The 18,387-nt window shown below is 38.6% G+C and overlaps 1 protein-coding gene across 1 annotated transcript in view; it reads left to right on the top strand.

Annotated features, from left to right (window-relative positions):
• Nucleotides 1–18,387, top strand: part of DNAH7 (dynein axonemal heavy chain 7) — a 438,794-nt gene that overhangs the window by 171,622 nt on the left and 248,785 nt on the right. Inside the window, exons 26-30 of the mRNA XM_040357086.1 lie at nt 686–813; nt 7,250–7,462; nt 9,765–9,863; nt 14,008–14,256; nt 17,548–17,697. Of these exons, the coding sequence (XP_040213020.1) occupies nt 686–813; nt 7,250–7,462; nt 9,765–9,863; nt 14,008–14,256; nt 17,548–17,697 (839 nt within the window). The remainder of the gene's footprint in view (nt 1–685; nt 814–7,249; nt 7,463–9,764; nt 9,864–14,007; nt 14,257–17,547; nt 17,698–18,387) is intronic.

Here is an 18,387-nt window from a genome sequence, read left to right as displayed (position 1 = left end):
CGAATCCGTGTTTATATCACCATCTAGTGGCTGGATAAGGAATTGATCCATAATTAGTAAGCTCAGATCTTTCAAAATTGTCTATTATTTTGTTATTACATGGCCAATAGAGTCTGCATAAAAAATTACTTTTATGCCGCGTACACATGATCAGGCTTTTGCCCGGCCAAATCACATCCAAATTCCGACCGAATTCCATCTGGAAAATATAGAACATGTTCTATATCTAAAGTCCAATGGAATTAATCGGAATTTCCGATGAAAAAACTCCAATGGGGCTACACACGATCGTAAAATATTTTTTCCATCGGAAATTCCGATTGTGTGTACGGGGCATTAGATTTATAAAATATATAAAAATGTGTAAAAAATATATATAGAAGACAAGAAACTTGAACCAGTGATAACTTGGGTCTACCCCACTTTTATACTATGACCACATTGGTAGGCACATACGTCCACATTATGTCAGGTATTGTTGGAATTATCCACATTAAGTCATGTTTTGTTAAAAATGGAAAATTAAACAATCAATGTCCATCTCCACATTTAACCCCCAGGCATCAGTGTGCCCAGCTGGTATATCTATAAATCTATATAGATATATTATAAATGGATCTGGATCTGTAGATACTCCTATCTAACTATCTATCTATCTTAGCTGTAATGAAATCTTTTTTTGCAGGTATAAGTGCAGGATCTGATTTATTGATATTTGAGGGCACAGAGTTAAAGTTAAACCCCACATGTTCTGTCTTTATCACCATGAATCCTGGCTATGCAGGACGGTCAGAGCTCCCAGACAATCTTAAGGTATGCTGCATATTTCGTTGTTTGCTAGTTTTGGTGTTCTTTCCATTAATTATTTTCTGAATGCTTTGTTTAAAAGGAAGTTTAAGAGTCGGTTCACACTGGGACGACTTGGGATCCGACTTGAGGTCGCCTCAAGTCGTCTTAAGTCGCGCTGTAGAGAAAAACAATGTAAGTGAATGGGAGCGGTGTTAATACACACTACTCAAGTCGCTCCGACTTCAGAAGAGGTTCCTGTACTACTTCAATCCGACTTGTAGGCGATTTGTACCCATTGATTTCAATGGAAGTCGCCTCCAAGTCTGATCACTGTCTTAACTGAAGCGACTTTCCAGGAAGATAACATACATTTCTCAGGCAAACCTCTCCCTCCCCCTCCCTCCCCTAGAGCTGATTGTTGTTTGATTGGCCACTGGAAAGTCTCCTGTCCTGGAGACGACTTCAAGTCGTGTTGTAAATCGCCCCAGATCGAGCTGTGGTTCATGCTCAAGTCGTGTTGGAGTTGCCTCTGAAAGTCGTGTCTCCCCAGTGTGAACCGACTCCAAGGGTAACTCCACTTTTGTGAAAAAAAAAAATTGCAAATAAAAAAAAACCAATATAGAATATACAATTGCGACATCGTAGTCATATTGTAATTGACTGTTATTAAACATTACTTTTCCTTTTCAACCTGCAGTTCTGTAATTTTCTGTAAATGCAATATGACAACCTGGGGGTGTTCTGCTCAGAACGCCCCCCTAAAACATAATTTCCTGCTTGTGTGATTGGCTTACTGATATTCCTACAAGTCTGCACTAAGATACAAGTCAGATATCAGGCATCCCCTGCAACAAAAACATTTTTGCAACGATATTCCCAGTAGCAAATCGTGTCTAAAGGGATGCAGACCTGGCAGCTCTCCTCATTAGAGCCCTGCAAGTTCAGCAGCTGATTGATAATTAAGAAACCACTCCCATTAGATTTACTTACTACATGGACACAGAGGAACACACAGGGATTTCTTCTGGATAGCAAAAGGTAGGAATCTGCAACAAAGTTTGCAACAAAGGGAAAATAAAATTGGTTACCGATGACCAGAGGCTCCTAACTATGCTCTTTTGATTCTGCTGCCTAATTAAAGTGGTTATAAAGGCCCACATTTTTTTGCCTTAATGCATAGAAAGACTTCTGTGTGCAGCAGCCCCCCCAATACTTACCTGAGCCCAATCTCAATCCAGCAGTGTGCTTGAGAGCAGATGCTCTGCCGGGTCTCTTCTTCCTCATTGGCTTAGACAGCAGTGGGAGCCATTGGCTCCTGCTACTGTCAATCACAGCCAGTGAGCCAATGGGGATAGAGTAGTGAATGGATACACAGAGCAGTTGCCCAGGAGCTAGCCTGCTAGGGTGCCCCCATAGCAAGCTTCTTCCTATGGAGCACTTGGCAGGAGGTAGGGGCCAGAAGCACCATCAGGGGACCTGAGAAGATGAGGATCAGGGGTTGCTCTGTGCAATACCACTGCACAGGGTAGGTAAGTATGACATGTTTGTTATTTAAAAAAAACTGCCTTTAATATCAATTTTAGACAATTCTTCATGTCCTTATGGACACTCAAGTAAATAAATATTTAACAAAAATGAGATATAAATACAATAGATACAGTTCATAAATGTCCATACACCACAGCCCAGATAAATGAAAAAATACATATTTAAATGACCTACCTAAATTTGGAGGTCATTATTTCTATTTTTATTATTTAATTAATGTGGCTGGCATGTTTGCATTGAAGTCAATGGGACGTGATTTTTCATTAAAGTCAATAGGACTCCATTTAGCATTAACCGATTAAGGACCGGCAGGGCAGCAAAATCACATGCCTGTACGTGAATCCTCTCCCCGGGTTTGGGGCATGTGCTCCCACCGCCGGAGCCCCAAAGCTCCGATTGGACACAGCAGGAATCATTTACCGGGACCCGCCAATCGTTCACAGGAGAGGCAGATTGGTGGTCTGCCTATGTAAACAAAGCAGACCGTTGTTCTGTGAGGGAAGAACATAGAGATCTTGTGTTTCTGCTAAGCTGAAACATGGATGTCTGTTTTCCTCCAGTCACAGCATTCCCCCACAGTTAGAAAGCACTCCCTAGGAGCACAATTAATCCTTTGATTGCCCCTGATGTTAACCCCTTCCCTGCCAGTGTCATTTATACAGTGACAGTGCATTTTTTTTAGCACTGATCACTATATTGGTGTCGCTGGTCCCCAAAAATTGTCACTTAGTGTCAGATTTGTCCGCCGCAATGTTGCAGTCCCACTAAAAATCGTTGATCGCTGCCGTTACTAGTAAAAACAATAAAAATAAATAAAAAGTCCATAAATCTATCCCATAGTTTGTAGATGCTATAACTTGTGTGCAAACTAATCAATATACACTTATTGGGATTTTTTTTTACCAAACACATGTAGCAGAATATATATTGGCCTAAGTTGATGAAAGAAATTGATTTTACATTTTTTTTTATTTGATGAGTTTTATAGCAGAAAGTAAAAAATATATATATTTTTTTCAAAATTATCAGTCTTTTTTTGTTTATAGCAAAAAACAAAAAAAAAACGCAGAGGTGATCAAATACCACAGAAAGAACGCTGTATTTGTCTGGAAAAAGGAAAATTTGATTTGGGTACAGTGATGCATGACTGCACAATTGTCAGTTAAAACAACGCAGTGCAGTAACAAAAAAAAAAATTAGCCTAGTCAGGAAGGGAGTAAAACCTTCCGGAGCTGAAGTGGTTAAAGCCAATAGGGGCGTTTTTGCATTGCAGCCAATGGGACACGATTTTGCATTAAAGTCAATAGGGGCGTTTTTGCGTTGAAGTCAATGGGAGGGCGTTTTTGCATTGAGGTCAATAGGACGCTGCATGCCTTTATCAGTAATGTTTTTTTTTTATCGGCAAAACACAGATAACCCTATTTTAGCCCCATAGTTTTCGGCGACCGATCTATCTGTACATCCCTAATCTAGTGCAGTGAGTCTTTCTTTTATCTTTGTTTTAATGAACCAGAGGCACCACTGTGGTGCATTTATTAAGCAGGAGGGAAAAAGCAAAGGAAAGGAAATATAGTGTTAACATTAATGTGGATGAGCAATGAACAAAAAATAAATAAAAGAAAACTTGAATTATACCACATTTTTCAGCCTGCTTTTATTAATAAAAGAGAGATGAGATCTGCAGTAAAATACATCCATATGCATATTTTCTGGAAATGAACCAATAAACATACATGGCTTATACGATGTATGCTGTAAAATTTTATGCAGGGAACGCTTGCTAAATCTTTACTGTTACTGGTGGACCAGGAAAGCAGGCATACTGTTAAAAAAATATATTTTAAAGAAATGGGAGAAAATAAATAGATTGGGTTCTTCAATATTTCTTTTAAAACTTTTGTCTCTCTACAATGCACCTAAAAATCATGTAGCGTAGCTCAGCTCAGCTAATATTATATACTGTCAAGTCAAATTTGTTATACAAGAGTTCATACATGTGCTGTTTTCTCTGTTTAAAAATAAGACATTTTCTTTTAAATGAAAGATGTATGTTGTAAGGGTTTTTGTCAGTTGAGAAGGGTGAGATGATAGATTTTAGTAGTATGACAGTGTTTATGTTTTATATCTATGAGATAGAAAGAAGTTCTGGACAGCCGCACTCCAAAAAATTAGCCTTTTATTCGTAAAATAGGATCAAAAATACATGCCACAGCAGAACGGACAGAAGAACTAACGCGTTTCACACTATCAAACAGTGCTTAATCATAGCTAGCAATCACAAGAATACATTTCAAATAAATACTTGTTGTTATTGACCATGTGACCAGAAAAATACTTATAGGTAGATTCAGGTAGAGTTAGGCCGACTTATCAGTAGATAAGTCGACCTAACTCAGAATCTACGCCGACCTATGTTTAAGCGTATGCTCAAACAGAGATACGCTTAAACATATCTAAGATACGACGGCTTGCGCCGTCCTATCTTAGATTGCAATTTTTCGGAATGCCGCTAGGTGGCGCTTCCATTGCGGCCGGCGTAGAATATGTAAATGAGTTTCTACGCCGATTCACAAACGTACGCCCGGCCGCCGCAGTCGATTTACGCCGTTTCCGTAAGGCCTTAGGAGGCCTAAAGTTATTCCACCTATTAGGTGGAATAACAATGTTAAAGTATGGCCGCCGTTCCCGCCGCGAGGTTTGAATTTTTTACGTCGTTTGCGTAAGTCGTCCGCGAATCGGGAGTTACGTCGTTTACGTCCACGTCTAAATCAATACGCCCGTACGGCGTACTTAGCCGCAATGCGCACTGGGAAATGTAGGCGCCCGGTGCATGCGCAGTAGCCAAAAAACGTCACAAACGTGAGGTCAAGCCTCATTGCCATTAAACACGCCCCCCTCCAACCCATTTGAATTAGGCGCCCTTACGCCCGCCGCGTTTACACTACGCCGCCCTAAGTAAGGAGGCAAGTGCTTTGAGAATCATGTACTTGCCTCTCTTACTTAAGGCGGCATAGTGTAAACACGCTAGGCTACGCCGCCGCAAATTAGCACGCCCCTACCTGAATCGACCTATTAATTAATTGATTGATTAATTAATTGAATCCAATTGATCACCTGACATTTCAACAACTTCTGTGAACACAATCAAGACCTTAACTAACATATGTGATTGATTTAAATGAATCTATGTGCAAAAAATATGTGTAAAATAAATGTAAAATAAATAATTATATCGATATGAACCCAATTTTTTTTTATTGATAAATGTAGACATGTGTAAAATAAATAAATAAATAAATAAATAGACATATATATGTTAAACTACTATTAAGCTTCTACACATGATTTTGCCCTCTACATGAACATAAAATAACCTCTCTCCATATATACAGTATACGTGAGTACAATGTGTATATTGGTTAAAATAATCATCTAGAATCAGTATATTAATAATAATTGTGATGATAGTAGTGATAGTGATGAATAGGAAAGATAGCAATAGTGAAAAATGTATTTGTTTATTGGTATACTGCTAAATATGACCTAAACCGTGGCTTCTAAACTGGAGGAGAGGTTTTTCTTTCGTCTGACCTACCTGGAGCTGTGATATCCCTTCCCCTATGTTTTATATCTACTGCTTTAATATAATAACACGAGGGCTGGGAATTTTTTTTAAATCATATTAGAAAAATAAATGATTAGAGATAGAAGATAATTCTAAAATAAGATTGCAGCCATATTGAACATATTAGGAGTTGGGAAACTATTATGATTGTTTTTCCCCCTCCCAGGGGGAACTTAACATTTTAAATGAAGGCACAAAATCTACTTATTGACTGGCTTTAGTTTACTGGTATTCATCATGTACAGCTCACTTGCCATTTGAATAAATCTATGTAGTTTCCGCTACTCTTATTTTATGAATAGCACTACATATGTACCTGAAAAGTGTAGGTTAAGTCAAGATTTGGCTGCAAGGGGTTATGTGTTCTTTAGATTAAAGTGACTCTGGCTACAATGAAATTTCCAACAACAAAAAAAAAGTTTCCTTGCAAAGAAAATAGTAAATACTTACTTCTGCTTTTGGACATAAGAGAAAAAAAAGCACTCACATTGCCTGATCCGTAGATAATTATGGAAGTACAAAAAAGAGGAGGGTCCCAGAAGGTGACCCAAGGTTGGACTTTAAAGGCACAGTAAACAATAAGGTTATAGAAAAATGGTAATATTTATTGAGACATTTATTAAGACATAGATACATACATGGAATAAAGAGGGACATAGAAAAAAGATTAAAAAACGATATACATAAAAATACATGATATGTGATGTGAGCCCTAGTGCGTCTAAGGCTCACATCATATATCATGTATTTTTATGTATATGGTTTTTAAATATTTTTTCTATGTCCCTCTTTATTCCATGTATGTATCTATGTCTTAATAAATGTCTCAATAAATATTACCATTTTTCTATATCCTTATTGTTTACTGTGCCTTTAAAGTCCGACCTTGGGTTACCTTCTGGGCCCCTACTCTTTTTTGGATTTCTGCTATTGCTCACATCAAAAGAAGTTAAAATCTTGGTTCAATATACCGATCTTTACGTCACCGCTGTGTCCTGTAGAGTGATGTAGGGGCTGGTGGGAGCAGATAACTAGGAAACTGTCACTCCTAGAAGTGTCTGAATAGATTTCAATACAGGAGAGATAAGTATTTACTATCTTCTTTACAAGAAAGTCCCTTTAAACAGTTAAGTTTTACACAGCAGAGTTGTAATGGTTACTGTAAAGTAATAGAAGTTTACAGATTAATATTATTTGCTGCCTTCAGTTGCTTTTAAAAAATCAACATTTAAGTTTTCTGTCTTCATAAATTTTTCGTAAAAAATCTTTATTTCATATTTAAAACAGGCTTTGTTTAGGACAGTGGCCATGATGGTTCCTGATTATGCCATGATAGCTGAGATAGTTCTATACTCCTGCGGCTTTGTCACAGCAAGGCCTTTGTCGGTGAAAATTGTGGCAACATATCGTTTGTGCTCAGAACAGTTATCATCCCAGCATCACTACGACTATGGAATGAGAGCTGTAAAATCAGTGCTGACTGCGGCAGGAAATTTGAAGGTACACACAAGCATGCTAAAGTACATGTTGTTCTAGATGGATGAAGAACTTGTGTTTTTCACTGTGTGTAAATATATATATAATATAAGTGGAAATTCAAACATTTAATTAATTTTTACTTTTTTTAAGCTTCATTTGTGGTTCCTACATTATTTATTTGTCATTCAGAAAAAATGTATAGATGCCCAGTTAAGTACATTCTTTACACCATCTCTGAAAGTTCTAGTAGTGGGTTTATCACAGAAGCCCAGATAAAGCAAATTGCAATATATGTTTGCATGGCTATTCTCTAATTATGTGCAAGTATAATGTACTATACATTTTAGTACCTGCTCAGACCTACCCAAGATATCAATATACAAATGAATTGAAAGAAAAAACTCAGCAATCCTAATAATTGGTTATAGGGTGTAAAACTCACTGCAGTGCCCTAATATAGAAAGTTGGCTTTGGCAAAGTCAAAATTGTCAAAGTAACTTCTGTGGGTTGCCAACAGCGTAGCAGATAAATGTGGTTAAAGGACAAAACTCCTTATGGACACAGTATAGATTTAGATTTTGACTAGAGACTAGTGATTTTGGACTTTAAAGGCACACGATAGGTATAATAAGAATCTAGATATTTTATTTTATAGACATGTCATAAAAGCAGTTACAAATATAAAATCAAAGAAATTAAATCAATAACTGGTCCACACAGTTTATCACACTTGTATTAACAATACAATTATATCATAAAAAGATTCAGAAGAGTATGATCAAAAAGTTTAGCTGTGCTATGTTTAACCAGGCGGTGGGTCCAGAGGAAAAGGCGGGCTCGCTCTACATGTTACGCGTTATAAAAACACTTCCTTAGGAGCATAGACATGTCAATAGGGTTTACCGCATTAAAGGTAGGCAACAATCGGTCTTTTTACCTTAACATTGGCAATGATTTGTTAACGATTAGCCAGTCAACGGGATATTATCATAAAAAAACAAATTTACAATGACAGGTGACAAGGCGATCTTATGCTGGAAAGCAAAGAATCGATCAGGGGGGACAGGGCTGGTCCAAAGCAGTAATTTGTAGTCCTGAGCCAGAGGATAGTAGTCAAAGTGGTAACCTTGAGTGGCACACACTGGCTTAAAGCCTCCGATCCACTTAACAGTGGGTTCAAAAAAGAGCCCTTAGGTTGAATACTGCAGATGCACCGCCATACAGTATCCCCAGATCGTAAGAATCACCTGTGATCATACTGTATGGCGGTGCATCTGCAGCATTCAACCTAAGGGTCCTTTTTTTAACCCACTGTTAAGTGGACCGGAGGCTTTAAGCCAGTGTGTGCCACTCAAGGTTACCACTTTGACTACTATCCTCTGGCTCAGGACTACACATTACTGCTTTGGACCAGCCCTGTCCCCCCTGATCGATTCTTTGCTTACCAGCATATGATCGCCTTGTCATCTGTCATCGTAAATTTGTTTTTTATGATAATATCTCCTTGACTGGCTAATCGTTAACAAATCATTGCCAATGTTAAGGTAAAAAGACAGATTGTTGCTTACCTTCAACGTGGTTAACCCTATCGACATGTCTATGCTCCTGAGGAAGCGTTTTTATAACGCTTAACATGTAGAGCGAGCCCTCCTTTTCCTCTGGACCCATGGTTACACAGCGCACAGCTAAACTTTTTGATCATACTCTTCTGAGTCTTTTTATGATATAATTGTATTATGTTAATACGAGTGTGAGAACCTGTGTGGACCAGTTATTGATTTAATTTCTTTGATTTTAAATTTGTATCTGCTTTTATGACATTTCTATAAAATAAAATATCTAGTTTCTTATTATACCTATCGTGTGCCTTTAAAGTCCAAAATCACTAGTCTCTAGTCAAAATCTACATATTATTGGGACGCTGGCACATTAGTACCAGTATATCCACATCCCTGTAGGGATGTACGTTAAACTCAGTTTTCATTCATAACAGTATAGATTTAGAAATACATGTAGACTAGTATCCTATTTTAGAATGTAGCAAGTTTTTTCTTCATGCAGCATTTTAGTCTGTTATCAAGGGAAGAGGAAATGTTGTGTCATAATAGACAACTATTTATTTGTAGAGTTTTCTTTTGTAATATCCTAGTCATCATATCTTAATTTGAAATAATATATTTATGTATAAAAACCGAGACAAGAAAAAATTCCTTAAATATAAATGTTTCAGTACTCTATATAAAATAATTGTGTCCCCAAATGTAAGTTATCATTAACATTTGTAACTTTATTATATAAATGTTTATATTTTTCACTTCCACAGCTTAAATACCCCTCTGAAAATGAAGAGATTTTGCTGTTGAGGTCCATTATTGACGTAAACCTTCCAAAATTTTTGTCCCATGATCTCCCACTTTTTGAGGTAAGATATTTCATGACCATTAAGTGGTTTCTGAGTCTCTCCCATTATTTTAATATGTTGCCCAAAACAAAACATGGCTTTAAAATGTCTAAAATATCTTAGTGTGTTCTAATTGCACATTTAGCTATATTTATAAACCAATCTGTCCATAAATCACAATATATGTATATGTTCAACATATTTTAGAAAGCAGGATCTACGTGAAAATGAACTTAAAAGACCCCATTGTATTGTATTATATGTTTTTTTTTGGTTAGATATTGGAATATGTGGCTATATCATGAGTATTATTGTAATTGTAATGAAAAAACATACCAGTGTTTCTAATAAAACATAAAGTTACTCAGCATATGAAATGAGGGGAAATAAATAGAATAAAGGAAAAACGCATGGTTTCGGTTTTATCCGCTTAAATGTTCACATTATTAATTGTGGCCTGATTTGTTTTTATTTTATTGTTATTGTTTAAAATAGAGAAGGAAAATATACAGTATATGAATAACACTATGCATTGCTTTTTCAGTTTACATAATTGCTGTTCTTCTTGACTTGTAGGTCAAAAACATTTAGTCACGTAGGTAATAAGATAATAAACTGATGCCCATCAAGTTGAATCTCTCAATCTTCCATTCCCAGCAAAATTGTCTAAATTCCAACATTTGACCCTTTTTTGCTGTAACTCCCATAGTTATTGTAAAACAAGAATAGAGAAAGTGAAATGGTGTTTTTGTTTCTCCCAATTTTCATGTTGAGATTCTTGCTGAATGTTTGTAATAATAATATAGGATAGGTTTTAGCTTAGTTGATTAGAGAATAAACAATATTTGCTTAGTTGAAATAAAAAATTGTAGTTAGAACTTCATCATTAATCTGAGCTGGGAAACATGGGATGCTTATTTTGCCCTGCACAAGCACGAGTTAACCTGTCATATTTCTGTCTTGTATCACTGCAAAAACAATATGCATGGTACACATGCATGGTATTGTTTTGCAATATACCCAGGCAATACATTACCCTTTAAAGGGTAAATGTGTGGGATGTCCTGTGACACCTGCAAGGCTACCAACAATGAGTCTGTAAGATCCCAAGCATGCATGGTGATGACCAGTCTGTACTTCCACTCCCACGCATGTGTGGGATCTTGGTGCCATATTTATGACATTGCAACATGCGCAGTAGGAAAAGCAACCAGTGTATGTGTAGGTTCTTGCCACTGTATTTGCTGACATCACTGTCAAGACTGAACATGCCCCACATATGCCCCACATATGACCCCTACCATGCCTGTCCACCTATTGCGCCCACTCTTACAACCTTCACCTCTGGTCTCACCACTGTAGCTGCACACACTGTAATCCTTCCAAAAACCCACTTACCCCCCCCCCCCCTCTTTTTACATTACCTCTGCACACTTCTTTCACCTTAATGCATGGGCACCCTCCCACCTGTTCTAACAGATTCACCATGATGCCTGACCCTCACACTCTCCCTTGTACTCACTACAGCTTATTTGAATGTCACATCCTCACTCTCACCTTTGTACCTGGGCTCCCCCTGTGCTCTCAGCACACCTAAACCCAATAACCACTGCAAATACACACCTGACCCCCATCACCCCTCACTCTCAAAACCACCACTGTGCCTGCCACCATGCTAACCTCCTGTTTTGACCATCACAGCTGATGCCATTCTGGCCCCCCATCCTCCCACCTTGCCCATTCTAGTGCAGGCGCACTAATGCTGGTAGACAATAAACTAAAGTTACAGTTATATTTATGAATTTGTAGACCGTTGCAAAAAATGCTCTTGTGCCAAATAAGCAAGTGTTTATCGATTAAAATGCTTCTATTCAACCATTGCCAATAAATGTACTGTATATAAAGTACATTCGAGCAGGAACAGCTTCTAGGAGATGGAACAGTTCTTTGAAGAAAGATAAGACTGTCAGGCCCCATACACATGTCCGAGAAACTCGACCGGCAAAACACATCGTTTTGCTCGTCGAGTTCCTTGTGAAGCCGCCGAGGATCTCGGCGAGCCAAGTTTCCCCATTGACTAACGAGGAAATAGAGAACATGTTCTCTATTTGGCTCGACGAGTTCCTTGTCGGCTTCCTCTGCCAAAAGTGTACACACGACCGGGTTTCTCAGCAGAATACGGCTCCGATCGAGTTTATGGCTGAATTCTGCCGAGAAACTCGGTCGTGTGTACGGGGCCTGAGACTTTCTGTGATTTAGGCTGATATGTCATTTTGAGTCATTGATGAGGGAATCTATGCTAAGAAACTTTTGAGCTTTTATGCTGGTTGTGACTGGGGCTTTGTGTTGGGTAGCGGCAACATGGTGTCAGGCCTCGTACACACGACCGAGGAAACCGGTCGAGGATCTCGTCGAGCCAAAAAGAAAGCATGTCTTCTTTTTCCTCGACGGCAATGGAGAAATTTGGCTCGCCGAGATCCACGACAGCCTCAGGCCCCGTACACACGGCAGAATTCAGCCAGAAACTCGATCGGAGCCGCATTCGGTCGTGTGTACACTTTTGGCCGAGGAAGCCGACGAGGAACTCGTCAAGCCAAATAGAGAACATGTTCTCTATTTCCTCGTTAGTCAATGGGGAAACTTGGCTCGCCGAGATCCTCGGCAGCTTCACAAGGAACTCGATGAGCAAAACGATGTGTTTTGCCCGTCGAGTTCCTCGGAGGTGTGTACGGGGACTGACAAGGAACTCGACAAGCAAAACGATGTGTTTCGCACGTCGAGTATCTCGGTCGTGTGTACGAGGCCTCAGTCTGATACTTATATTCTGCTTGAATTTTTTATGTTGCTGCTGGTTCGAATTTTCCTAAATAATCATCTCATTTGATTTCAAATCTAATGACATTAAAAGACAATCAAAGTATTTATGTTTAAATAGTTTTATTTGTAGCAGAGGTCTATCAACCAGCAGGTCTAATAGAGGATCCAGTCCAATGTTTTTTAGGTAGAGGGTAATTAGTTAATTTTTAAGTATAATTATATATTATTCTTATATTTAAATTCTTTAAGTAAATCTGAACTGCCATCTCGACACTCACACAAGCTTCCTCCTTTATTGATTTATACTACAGAAAAAAATCAATCCCGTGTTTGGCCAATACTGATCTTAGTTGTAGAATTTCCTTAAAGAAAATAGTTAGAACATGTGTGGCATTGCAGTGACAGGAGTTTGTGACTGACAAAAAGTATGCATTCAAAACCTCCATTTTGTACTTACTGTATACTGGTGTCTTCTTGGATTACAACAAATTGTTTCTATGGAGGAACTGTGATGTGGTGGTGGCACCAATGAAAAAAGCATTTCATTCCAGTGCCTTTGTTTGCAGAAACATTATCTTCTTAAGGTCTGGGAAGAAGACCTTGCACTTTCATACATATAGTGGAAGTAGAGCGCAGGAGCAAAAAGAGAGGCACTGTAAAAAAAAAAAAAAGTATCAGGGGAGAGAGCAAGAATAGGCATTGAGAGATAGTTTACTTCTCCTTTTATCTTATATTATATTTTTACTCTATTAACTTTAATGTAAGTATGAGACACTTTTTTTTTAATATAAAATAAACACATTTGATGGTGTTTGATCTTTTTTTTTTTTTTTTTTTACTTTCTATTTATTGAGAATTTCTCAAAAGTTTGCATATGTATTTTGTTACATCAGAATAGATACAATGTATATGACCATGAAAAGTCTATAAACCTTCAAAATGAAACAGAAATACAATCATTACAGTAGTTGCGAGTTGTATGTATTATCACTTTTAATTCAAGCAAAAATAAATGTAGAGAAGTACAATGACATATATTTCACTTAAATCCCAGTGGGTACAAGCTGTTTATTTTTTGTGGAAAGCATATTTTGATATACAGTCTAATAATGAGAATAAAAATAAACAAATACTGTAGCTTATAACTACTATACCCCCACACCCCCCAATTCAGACAGTCCCAGGTATGTTCTAGATTCTCCATTGATATACAAGGCAGAGATTGTAAATCCATCAAAGGTATGAAAGTAGGTCTACAATATGCCAGGGATGTCATAATGATAATTTTTAAGGAAGGAAACTGTAGTCTTTGATTACAGCTTTTACTCTTTTTTTTTGTTCTCCTCAGGGTATAACATCCGACCTGTTTCCAGGGGTGAAGCTGCCTAAAGCTGACTATGAAATTTTCATGGATGCTATAAAGGAAAATTGCGAGCGTATGAATTTACAGATGACTGACTTTTTTGCAGAAAAGATTTTGCAGATTTATGAAATGATGATTGTGCGTCATGGATTTATGATTGTTGGGGAACCCTTTGGAGGAAAGACCTCTGCTTATCGAGTCCTGGCAGCAGCACTGAATGACATATGTGAAAAGGTAAGCATGGCAAGATTTAATTCATAATAGTCCTAGTGATTGACATGTGTTTACAAAAATGAATAAATGCCCACAGCACGCAATTATTTTTGTCATCATTTCTAAAAGAAATGCAAAGTTTTACCATGAGTACATCATTTTGTTGCAGTTGGTTATATATAGACTGTGCATTTCTTTTTCCTTCAATGTTGGTGGTTTCCACATTTCACCTCAACTAAAACAATGTTTGTCTGTCTCTCCCTCTGTAAGTTTTGAGAAAAAATCTGGAAGATTATTGAAATAATAAATAATAAATGAGAAAGAAAACAGGACTTATGAACTTGCCAAAAAATGTGATTCTTGGAGTTTATTATGAGACCCACCCCTCTGCGTTTGTGATCTACTACTTTTTTCCATACTGAAGCATTAAGGGTATACCTGGCTGACCAACAGCTTATTTGTCAGTGTCAAATTCCTTTGCAGGCAGTAGTATAATCCTATTTTTCAGTTACTCACCACCTATATCCTTGAGAGCCTTTTCACACACAGGCGGCCCGACTTTGGGGGCGACTCGGCAAGGCGATCTCAAGACGACTTGAGAGGCAACTTGCAAAATGACTTCTGTATTGAAGTCAATGCAAGTTGCCCCGAGTCGCCCCCAAAGTCATGCAGAAACCTTTTTCTAAGTCGGAGAGACTTGCGTCACTCCTATTAGAACGGTTCCATTGAATAGAGCGGACCGCAACTTGTCAGGTGGCTGAGTCGCCTGACAGGTCGCCCCTGTGTGAACCGGCTCTAATGGAAAGCTTCCCCACACTGCTACAGCTGGTGAAGAGACTTGACTTCCAGAATTTTAAAGATTATTTAAAACAAAAGTTTGTTTGTTGTACCAGACTAATCATCCTTAAATCTAAGAACAACACAACCTAGTGGAGTGCAGAGGGGGATGATGCCATTTTGCACCTAATCATTTCATCTGAAATATTGTATATGAATTTCCTTGCAACTTTTTATTATTTAATTACCAGTTACAGTATAGAGCATTAAGAATATTTTATTCATCGACAGTCGCCAATAGCACACGCTTCTCAAAGTCTTTAACCATATTTTACTAAGTGCAGCTTTTCTATTTAGATTAACGAGGTTATAAACCTCCATTGGTAAGTTGTACCTATAGGTAACCCTTTAATAAGGCAGTGTAGTGTATATATCTCCTGAACGCTGCACATTTGCTGTACACTGTGTGGACGATGTCATGGGCGCATGCGCTGTGAAGAAGAGGCCACTCATTTCGTTTGTTCACTGGCGAGTGCCGTGACTGGCGGTTCCCGAGCGCATGCATGGCGGGAGTGAAGTCACGCGACTCTGGCCAGTCACGAAGCCTGAGTCCGGGGCCCCGGAAGGAAGAGGGGCGAACATGGATGCAATACATACTAGCTCATTGAACATCCTTTCTCATTTATCTTTCATTCTGCAAATGTTCCCAATTAGAGTATATCCCAGCAAGCTGGGTTACAAAAATACGTAAAAAAAAAAGTCCAATGGAGGTCTATATCTTCCTATTTTTAGAAAATATAATCAAGCCAGCCACTTGACAAAGATTGTTGATTAGACCTGACATGATTAGAATTGAATTGACTTTGATTAGACGTGAAATCTAGGTGATGGGTCTCACACAGTTGCAGTTAAATGAATTTATTTGAAAGGTGTTTGCCTCCTTGATAGATGTTAAAGGACAATCATTGTAAGAATAAATGTGTTCATGGTAAAAGCATTAGGTGAAAGAGGCAAGAATTCAGACTTATATATTAGTATATTGGCTTCTAAAAAGTTAAATACTCATTCATACATATATGACAAACTCAGAATGACAAGTGATTCTGGCTGGACCTGGTAGATAATGGGGGTGTTCCATCACACCTTAAAGTAATTCACACATATAACATGGCACCTATGTCTTCAATCTGTAGAGGTAAAATAGATGGCTATAGAGCTCTCTAATTTCTTCTCTGTAGAACTTGCACAGATCTTGGCAGTGTAAAGCAGGTCTGCTCTGCATCTTTAGTTTGCCTTTTGCCGCGTACACGCGATCGGAAATTCCGACAAGAGTAGTCCGATGTGAGCTTTTGGTCGGAAATTCCGACCGTGTGTATGCTCCATCGGACTTTTGCTGTTGTAATTTCCGCCAACAAAAGATTGAGAGCAGTTCTCTATTTTTCCGACGAAAAAGTTCCTATCGGAAAATCCGCTCGTCTGTATGCAATTCACGCATGCTCAGAATCAAGCAGAAGAGCCAAACTGCCTATTGAACTTCATTGATCTCGACTCGTTGTGCGTCTTGTAGGTCACCGCGTTCTTGACGGTCGGAATGTCCAACAAGATTTCTGTGACCGTGTGTATGCAGCACAAGTTTGAGCCAACATTCCGTCAGAAAAAATCCACGGTTTTCTTGTCGAATTTTTCAATCGTGTGTCCGCGGCATTTGAGTTTAATAATTACGAGGGGGTGAGCCCTCATAGAGGGTTTTTACTATAAAAGTACCGTATTTATTGCGGTATAACGCGCTCCCCGCGTATACCGCGCACCCCTAAAGTTGCCCCCGAAATTCCTGTAAAAAAAAAGTTATATGATTTTATTACTTACAGTTTTGGTGTCTTCCCAGCGTCCATCGTCCGGTCCGGCGTCCGTCTCCGGCCTCAATGGTGTCCTCCCGGCTTCTCCAGCGCGCGCCTCAAGTCGAGTCCCCGCTTCCCGTGCTCAGTTCGAACGCCTCTGCCGACATATACCGAGTGCAGTACACTCGGGTACATCGGGCAAGGCTCGGCGTCGCTCGCGCTCACGCTCTGTGACGTTTATGCGTGAGCATGAGCGAAGCCGAGACTAGCCGAATGTACCCGAGTGTACTGCACTCGGTATATGTCGGCGCAGGAATTCAAACTGAGCGCGGGAAGCGGCTATCGGCGTATATCGCGCACCCACGATTTTCCCCTTATTTTAAGGGGAAAATAGTGCGCGATATACGCCGATAAATACGGTACATCTGTATATAGCAGAAAATATCACACAATTAAACAAAATATCTTTCATGTGCTCTATGAATGGTTGTAAATAATTTAAAGAGGGAAGAAAAAACAGAAAAATAGGCTCTATCAACTGAAAATGTATCAATTCTTTGAGTTTGGCTAATTAAGTCTGAACATTTCAACATCTGGTATATTCTTCTACAAACTCAGATAATAATAACATTTTGCTTGACATGTCTTTTAACGACTGCATATTTTAACTTTGATTTGAAAACTTGGTTTCTTTTAGGGACTCTTAGATGAAAATAAGGTTCAAATTACAGTGATAAATCCAAAGTCCATAACCATGGGTCAACTTTATGGACAATTTGACCCAGTGTCTCATGAATGGTCAGATGGAATATTGGCGGTTAGTTTCAGAGCATTTGCTTCTTCAACGGTAAGTAATGAAAATTTTAATTATTCATTTATATTAAAATTGTAAATTGTATGGAAAGCAAATATTTTACATTTATAAATGCAATTTAAAATATAGTACACATTTTTGGTCACTAAAACTTTTGGGTTAAAGTGTATCTAATTATATTTGCAATGATGCTGTCAGTGTGGAATTCTATACTGCATATGGAACTACATAAATTTAAAGCAAGGGCACAGTTTTACTCCGAAAGAACACTATGTAGATCTTCCAGGCAAAAATGGGACAATTAAACGTGTAAAGCAACACTACAGGCAATCCTATAAATGGTGGCACAGACACTCTTTAGATGTGTGTCTCACATCTGCATGACAAATGTTGGTGTGTGCAACAGATTGATGTACTTGTTGAAATCATATACTTGTTGCGAGCAACTTTCTTTTTAAATTCTGACTGGTTTTCGAGTGTTGACTCGCAAGATGAGCAGAATTCAAGCTAAATAGGCCTGCAGTACCTAATTTGGCCTGAGGTACGGTGGGCGCAGAAGCCGAGCAGACCCGAACATTCGCCTACAGTACCTCATTTGGCCTGAGGTACATGGGGCGCAGGAAACAAGCCGAAGTGTCCTCGGGCCTTTTTGTCCATTTTTGGTGCTCTCTGGCCCCCCTCCACCTCTGGCCTCATTCGATATTGCATCCCATTGAAGTCAAT

This window comes from Rana temporaria, chromosome 6, assembly GCF_905171775.1.
Source record: "Rana temporaria chromosome 6, aRanTem1.1, whole genome shotgun sequence".
Taxonomy (NCBI): Eukaryota; Metazoa; Chordata; class Amphibia; order Anura; family Ranidae; genus Rana; species Rana temporaria.
Note: the sequence above shows the minus strand (reverse complement) of the source record. Positions and strands in the feature narration are given on the sequence as shown.